Source organism: Syzygium oleosum, unplaced genomic scaffold, assembly GCF_021117445.2.
Source record: "Syzygium oleosum isolate NSW1041296 unplaced genomic scaffold, Sole_v2.1 Sole_v2.02, whole genome shotgun sequence".
In the NCBI taxonomy this organism is placed as follows: domain Eukaryota; kingdom Viridiplantae; phylum Streptophyta; class Magnoliopsida; order Myrtales; family Myrtaceae; genus Syzygium; species Syzygium oleosum.
Genome location: NW_026607486.1, coordinates 21,687,927 through 21,696,258, shown reverse-complemented (window position 1 = coordinate 21,696,258; position 8,332 = coordinate 21,687,927). Strand labels below are relative to the sequence as shown.

General features: G+C 41.6%; 1 protein-coding gene across 1 annotated transcript; it reads left to right on the top strand.

Annotated features, from left to right (window-relative positions):
- The first annotated feature begins 2,596 nt into the window (after nucleotides 1-2,596).
- Nucleotides 2,597-8,332, top strand: LOC115673204 (inactive receptor-like serine/threonine-protein kinase At2g40270). Its single transcript, XM_030595293.2, has 9 exons — nucleotides 2,597-2,996; nucleotides 3,110-3,248; nucleotides 4,068-4,139; nucleotides 4,259-4,402; nucleotides 4,493-4,633; nucleotides 5,143-5,555; nucleotides 6,718-6,908; nucleotides 7,000-7,132; nucleotides 7,519-8,332. Exons 1-9 carry the CDS (start codon nucleotides 2,882-2,884, stop codon nucleotides 8,121-8,123), a joined length of 1,953 nt encoding a protein of 650 aa, XP_030451153.1. The 5' UTR covers nucleotides 2,597-2,881; the 3' UTR covers nucleotides 8,124-8,332.

Here is an 8,332-nt window from a genome sequence, read left to right as displayed (position 1 = left end):
ACGAAGTCATAATTCGAGCGACCCAATAACCGCAAAGTGTCCTCACGATGGTGGCCGATCTTTCAGCATCGGTTGCTCGGTCTTTGTCTCTTACCAGTGCGCTACCGGGTGCAAGAAGTTGGTGACTAGTGCCAGAAAAAATGCAAGCACACAGTTCGAGAGATAAGAGCAAGTTCTTGGCGTATTGACTAGGGTTATCGATGAAAGTTTACGTTCATATAAAAATAATCGGCACAGGACTCATCCGTTGCACCAGATATAGCTGGCGTTGCACGATCTTGGAGGTGTGAAATTTCATTAAATCACTATCAACGGTTCTAAAAATTTAAACTGTTAGATGATTACGTGGTATAAGATTTAATTATTGTAACGGGACGTGCTCTTGTTGAAATCGGGTATGTGTTGACGTCAAGATAGGAGCTGTTCATACGCAATGTGGGGGAAGTTTGAAGAGGTCCAACTCGCACGACATCGCACGTGGTTTCATTTGCTTGAATTGAGAATTATCGAGCGCCAGCTCATGATGCCCTCCTCTCTTTTTTATTTTTTTTATTGTTTGCCCGCGAAATAAGAAACTGAAATTACCCTTAATTATGCAAAGCAACTTTGCAAAATTCCTTTTGTTGATTTTAGATTTTGTTTGAAATGTGAATGGATTTGTGAAATTGAGCCCATGCGTGCATGAAAGGGGGTAGGAGATGCGGTTGTGGCGTGGCCGTCGAAGAGGGAAGAGCCATCGTTATCGCTAGATTAATTATTTCGAGTGATTTAAGTAATTATTTTTAGAGAGATATTTTTTAAATCATTAATTTTTCGCGAAATAAACGGAGTCTAAACCCAATTTAACCCTCCATGGTATAGGATTGAATTATTTGTTTGGCTTGCCGAGGAACGAAAAGGTCTCGGATTTGGAATACAAAGCCCATTTCTCGTGGTAAATACACATCTCGATATACCCCATTTCTAGGAATATTGTGAAGTTGACGGTGACAACGTGAGAGAGACTGTTTTAAAAAACTACGTCGTGTGTATAGAAACATCACAGTTTCACATCAAATGATAGAGAACATATATTAAGTGATTCGTAAGCAAAACCCATCCTCATAGGGTTGCCACATCAGTTCACCCTTTATAGGAGTTTATTCCACGTGTACAGGTTGAGTCATTACGATTGACATCGAAGCAGCGCACGAGTCAAAAGCGCCACGAGGGATAGTGTGCTACGTCATGGGAGCTACCTCTCGGATTTCGCCTGGGACACAGCGATACACGGCGAAAAGCTACCTCTCGAACCTACAAAAGCCGCCGCATCGAGCATGACCGGACTCGCGAAGTAATTGACCGGCAAGACCCATCTGCAAACAATCATCATCTCGAGCAATCCTTTCAAAGGGGTTCGATTCATGCAAATCGGATCAAGTCATTACACACACATAGACTAAATACATAGGCAGATGCTATTGATGGGAACGTTGGTAAGGTTAGCTCTCTACCGTCTAAGATGAAAATTTGAGCGAAGGGAATGGTCCCGCGCCAACGACGGGAGTGCTCTGATAGTACGACGTCTCATTCAAATGTTCGGAGGGGGCCGAACTTACAGAAAACGACGCGCAAACGTAACCCCGAAAAAGCATCGCCCCAATTTTTTGATAATTTCAACAAAAATCTCGCGGACCGTTTCTTAAATGCTGGGGGATTGGAATGGTCGTCCTTTTCCATTCCCGTGAATTTCCAGGAAACTCCCCCCACCCCTCTCCCTATTCTTAAATGCTGGGGATTGGAATGGTCGAATTAATTTGGTAATAATAAATGAATAAATGAATAAAATAATTTCCCCAGTAAATAAAAATGCTAGAGATAGAGATAGAGAGAGAGAGAGAGAGAGAGAGACTGGGTGCCGTTCAAAAAGATGTGGCCGGCGCCGGATGGGAACCTAACGGTGAAGTCCCTGGCAAAAAAATGCAAGGACATTAGTCCTCGCTCATTAATTCGACCGGCTTGTCATTGTCGCAAAAGAAACAACGAGGAATTATTTATTATGTCACCGGCATCGCGCCCCCCCCCCTCACCTCTCTTTTGGACGGGACCAAAAAACATCATATTCTTGGAAATATCCGTAGACTATAAGTCGGAAACCCGCTTTGCGTTCGAACCGATAAATAAAAAAACAAGGGGTAATTACTAGAAATCGCGAGTGACGAACGCTCAAAACGGCCGTATCTCGAGACTTTCGTATCGATACCTGTTGCTGGTTAGGATCCGGCTCATCGTGCCGAGATCATTTAGATTTTGGTCATTTCTGAACTCCATACATCTCGCCGATAAGATCGAAGTTATCGGGTCGGGATTAATAACGATTAACGTGTCAGGTGGTAACGGGGTAAAGCGCATTATCGCGAAAAGGAAATTCTTACCGGGGCCCAAGAGGGTAAAAATAAGACTTCTCTATCTCTTTTGAACTCTTCACCTTCCTGGTGTTGCCTTTTAAGACCCGATCAAGTCCAAACCTACGTAGGAAGTACTTTTCATGTAATGCAGATGCATCTGCTACGAACATCCGAGAGAGATATCATAAAAGGAAAATGGAAAAAAATGAAGCCTGTCGTAGTAACAAATGCAAGTATTCAAGTGTACGCGTTTTCAAACGCATCTCAGTCTAAAATAGTCTACAAGCACGCGAACACCGGCTTCTTCTTTGTATTATTTTTCCCCTCTGACTTCTTCTTCTGTTCCTTCTCCTCCTCCTTCTTCTTATCAGCTTTACCCAATTCCTTTCGAAAGTTTATTTTTTTCCTGCAAATTCCTGCTTTTTGAGCTGCATACTCCAACCCCTATTCAGTTCGTTCATGATTGAGGTCCACTTGGTTTGAAGCGGGAGAGGATGAAGCACGGTCGGCAAGCGAACCGCTTGAAGGATCGTGTAGGAGTGGGATTCTTGTTGATGGTTTTCGTGTTTTGCCAAGATCTCGGTATCTGCCGGTGCTTAAACGAAGAAGGTATGTGCTTCGACCTTGCATGGTGATAGATTCAGGTCCACCCTTGTCGTTCTGTTGTTTGTTGGTCAAGAAAGTGAGGGAAAGTGTTCTTGTCTGGTTTGCTGTTTTCGCAGGCTTGGCTCTGTTGAGGGTAAGGGATAAGGTAGTCAGTGACCCTTTTGGAAGTTTGAGAAATTGGAAGGAAGATGATGGAGAGATTGATCCGTGCTCGTGGTTTGGCGTTGAGTGTTCCGATGGAAAAGTTGTGGCTTTGTAAGTCATCTTCTCTCGACTGAAGATCTTCATTTGGCTATGTGGTTTTGCGGGGCTCGAATTTTTTCTTTACTCGGGACAGTTGGAATTACTTTGATCATTGACGTTCGTTGATTGTGCTCGTTGACTCTTGATCACCATGTGATTATAGAGAGGTCGCTGCTCGGTTCTTTTCGGTTTTATCACGTGTTCTGGTCCGATCTACCTCCAATAAAAAGATCTTCCAAGTTTGTGGGTGAAGTATCTATGCCGGATTATACTGTTAATGATGGATGCCAGTCTTGTTCTCAGAATTGCTTATGGAGTCTATGTTGTTACCATCATTCATCATGAACTTGCCCAATACGCAGCACAATCGATATATATCATGGCTATGCCAAGCGATTAGTTTGTGGCATCCGTGTTGGCTAGCTTGATCAACCTAAGCGTGACATTAAGTTGCAAGAATTGTTGTAACTCGAGTTAGTGTTGAAGAACGAGGTTTTCACTTGGTTGACTTTGCTTTAAGCATGAAGGCATATGTATATTGCTTTAGTCTCTGTCTTGGAAAATCAAGCTATCCGTTTTCGGAGAGGTTTTATGTGTTTCCACCGCTTACTACATTAATGAGAATACTCAAGTAATCCCCTATGATCTATCTTTGATCAGATGATTACTTGGTTCCCTTTTGCGTTTTGGAGTAACACTCTCTTTGTTTTTTTTTTTTTTTTGGTCAGAATACTCTCTTTGTTGTTACATTTAATTATGTGACGCTTTGAAAGGTTTGGAACTGGTATACATGCCTGTCATTTCTGATTATCAATGCAATAAAACTTGTAGGAACTTAAGAGATCTTTGTCTCGGAGGAACTCTGGCACCTGAGATTGGAAACCTGGTTCACATTAGAGCCATGTAAGTTAAAGTCATGTAACGAGGTAGTTTATGATCATCATTTTTGATCCCTCTATGGGTTTTCCTGCATTCATCTCTCTTTAGTCTTAAGTGATGTCTTCTCTCTAATTCTATTGCAGTATTCTGCGTAACAACATTTTCTCTGGAGTCATTCCAGAAGAAATTGGTGAGTTAAAGGAGCTGGAGGTGTTGGATTTGGGATACAATAACTTCAGTGGGCCATTACCATATAAGCTTGGAAATAATTTTTCACTAGCAATCCTGTATGTTCTGTTTTTTTTTTTTGCTAATAAGTACAAACTTTTGTTTTGCTAATGAAGTCACAAAAGCTTAATTTCCCGTTTGGCTTGCAGCCTTGTGGACAACAATGAGCTTCTAACTGCATCCTCTCCTGAAATCCAAGAGCTCACATTAGCGTCTGAATCTCAAGTAGATGAGAACCATCTGTCAATTGCTGCAAACAAATTAGCTTGCAAAATGAGATGCAATGCATGGTACGTAGTTGAAAATTTAGTTTCTTGGTATAAAATTGAGCTCAATTTCAGGTTTATTTGTGAGGCGAGAGTAGCGTCAAAATTAGAGGATATCTAGTATATGTCAATCTTAATCTCATTACACTTTGCAAAATAAAAGATTTTAATTGGACCAGCCACGTGAATGTGTCATAGCAAAGCCTTTCCAATGTCAAAAGCAATTTCTTCCGAAGGATGAAAAGGTTTAGCTTTTTTGAGAATTCCTCTACTCCCTGTGTTGCGGGAGGGAAAATGTAGTAAGATTCTCCTGATATTCAACTATATTTTGGAAGCGGCTCGACAATTGAGAGATCCATAAGGAAAGAGGACTATTTAAAATCTCATTGCTTTTATTGATAGATAATGGAAAAAAATACTTCTTCTGTATTATATGAAACTTTTGGTGGTTCATGTAAAAATGCCGAGGCTGAGAGGAATATATAGACTGCGCTTCCATAAGTTTGATCATAAAGGCTTTGTGCTTTTGGCAGGAAAGTGGAACAAACGAGCAATGTCATTCATCGCAGAGTTCTTGCTGCTCAGGATCATCCAGCCAGAGCCCCAGCCCCCAGAGCCCCAGCCCCAGCCTCAGCCCCAGCCCCAGCCCCAGCCCCTGCCCACAGCACACCCTCAACCCCAGCCCCTGCCCCCAGCACACCCTCAACCCCAGCCCCTGCCCCCAGCACACCCTCAGCCCCAGCCCCAGCCTCAGCCTCAAACTCACCTGCATCTTTAGCACCCAATGTAAGAAACACTCCAGCAATCATAGGTGGAGCGGTTGGAGGCTCGTTTCTTATTTTGATTACAATCCTCGGCGTGTATCTATACAGAAGCAATAAGGTGGCCACTGTCAAACCTTGGGCCACAGGTTTAAGCGGACAGCTGCAGAAGGCATTTGTTACCGGTAACTATGGATTGTTTTCACTGTCACTTTGCATATGAGAATACTGAGCACGCTGGAGATGTGCAGGGATTACTTTTATTGTTGAATAATGCTAGACTTGTTAAGACTCAATTACTAAATAAATTTACTAAATGATCCAACAGATACCTGTTGGATGTTCAAATGGCCCACTAACTTAAATAACCACCTACAAAGTACCACATCACTTGGTGGACCAATTTAGTAGATGAGTCTTATTATCCCTAGCTTGCTCTTTAGTGTAAGTAATCAATTGTCCTAGGGCTCAATGATGAACCGAGTTTTTAGTCATAAGTATTCAAATGTTCTAGGGCTTGATGACGAACCCAGTTTGTCACTTGTGTTCTTCGAAATGATTATACTTAGATGGCCTAGAATAATAGTCTTTAATTTCTTTAATCTGTTGTTTTAGCACAGGTAACCCAAAGGTATAAGCTCCTCAAAGGACTTTACTTGGGCCAAAAGTGTCATGGTCTGGGTTCACCTTTAATTAAATTATCATTGCGGATTACAAAGTATTTTTGAGTCTCTTCTATTGTCGTAGCTGTGAGTGATGTTACTGCTCTATTCGTGTTGTTTAGAGTCCTCTAGCTTACTGTACTGAATGTCAAGGGATATTGGTCTGAAACCCCTTTCATGGAAATGCCTGGACATCTTGCCCTTTCATAATATTCAGTTGCTACGATTTGCAGAGTGAGCATTGATAAACTCTATAATCCCGTGTGGAACTTTTAGGTGACATGTAGATTTTCTCCCATAATAATATAAATTAAAGATGAAAAGTAGCAATAGATAATGTGAGCTACCTCACCATATAGTCCATTGTTCATCGTTCCACCATTGTTAAAGAAACAAGAGCCAAGCTGAAATAATGGGTTTGTGAAATCAAACCCAAGCAAAGGGGTCTTGGAGCAAGTTACCTTAAGTTACCAGCACTCGAGGACATCCTTCTTTTGCCTTAATATGTGGATTTTACTGTCAGGAAGCTCCTTCTAAGTTGAAAAGATGGCAGATCTTGATTGTTTTTCATCTGTAAATTTTATCCCTATAGCTACTCCACCCCGCTTTATGTATGTGCAATGGTTTTCTCCTGGCTAGAGCTAGTTTCAGTGTTGTTAACTAAAGATTTGTACCTGCATTCCAGGTTTACCAAAGCTGAAGAGAGCAGAGGTTGAAGCAGCATGTGAAGATTTCAGCAATGTGGTTGGCTCTTCCTCCATTGGCACAATTTATAAAGGAACTTTGTCTAGCGGTGTGGAAATTGCCGTGGCATCTGTTGCAGTAAAATCATCGAAGGATTGGTCAAAGAATTTGGAAGTGCAGTTCAGAAATATGGTAATTAGAAGCGCGGTTGAGAACTTGGGAGTACGATTTGCCTTTGCAGTTAAACTGATCAAATGACTTTTTCTTCTGATGATGCTTGTAGGTTGGCACTCTGTCAAAAGTAAATCATAAGAATTTCATCAATCTTCTCGGATACTGCGAGGAAGAGGAACCATTTACGAGGATGATGGTTTTTGAATACGCTCCCAATGGGACTCTCTTTGAGCATTTACATAGTAAGTACTGACATATTATATCACATTGTATTTAAGGAATCATTCATTCATTCATGCTTCACAAGTGATGGTTTCGCAGAAGGACCATTTCTTTCATCTAGAAATGACTATGTAACTAGTTGAAAAATAAAATAAAAAAAATTCTATTTTGATTTGTTTAGATTGTAGGCCCAACTGAATTTGCAATATCTGGTCCTCAAGCATCACTTCTGAATGCTAATTCTTTTGGAGGATGTTCATAAACAATAGCAGCTTTTAGTCATTACTCAGTTTAATGCATAGCAGATTTCTATTCTTTTATATACTTGAAGACAATGACATGCAAGTATTATACATAATAGTGCATACAATCCATCTCTTACACCTCTTTCTTCCTTTTTCTGCAGTTAAAGAATCCGAGCACCTAGACTGGGGAATGCGGCTGAGAATTGCGATGGGCATGGCATATTGCCTCGAGCACATGCATTTGATGAACCCGCCAATGGTGCACAAGAACTTGAACTCTTCAGCCGTCACCCTCACCGAAGATTACGCCGCCAAGATCTGTGACTTCAATTTCTGGAACCACATGGCTGCAGCCAAGATTGAACAATCTGGAATAGACCTCTTAAACACCGTTTCTACCTCACGAGGACCCAGGAGCAATGTTTACAGCTTCGGCGTAATACTGTTTGAAATGGTAACCGGTAGGCTTCCTTATTCAGTAGATAACGGCTCCGTTGAAGATTGGGCTTCGGATTATTTGAGAGGAGAGCAACCTCTCAGGGGAATGGTGGATCCAAGCCTTGATTCTTGTCAAGAGGAACAGGTGGATAGAATTGGACAAGTGATAAAATCATGCGTCCACCCTGACCCGAGAGTTAGACCAGCAATGAGAGAAGTGGTGGCAATGTTGTGGGAAATAACCAGAATTACGCGCGACGTGGCAATCCCGAAAATTTCACCTGTTTGGTGGGCGGAACTCGAGGTTCTATCTACTGATGCAAACTAAAACTGTAAGTACGAGCTCAAGCTTTTCTTGTTTGCTTTGTATCTGAAGAAAGGTGATGATGAAACACATGCCTTGTATATATGAGGTAGAAGATTTTAGGTTCGCCGTCTTATTTTTTCGTTGGTCGTGCTTTTCATATGGCTCTGTTGAAGCACATACCAGAAGCACAAAGATCTGGAGAATTCTGAGTAAAGTTTGCCTTTTTCTGA

Coding starts and splice junctions, on each gene's coding strand:
- LOC115673204 (XM_030595293.2), top strand. CDS start 2,882: ATGAAGCACGGTCGGCAAGCGAACCGCTTGAAGGATCGTGTAGGAGTG. Junction 4,403..4,492: donor AATTTTTCACTAGCAATCCT/GTATGTTCTGTT, acceptor TTTGGCTTGCAG/CCTTGTGGACAACAATGAGC. Junction 5,556..6,717: donor GCAGAAGGCATTTGTTACCG/GTAACTATGGAT, acceptor CCTGCATTCCAG/GTTTACCAAAGCTGAAGAGA.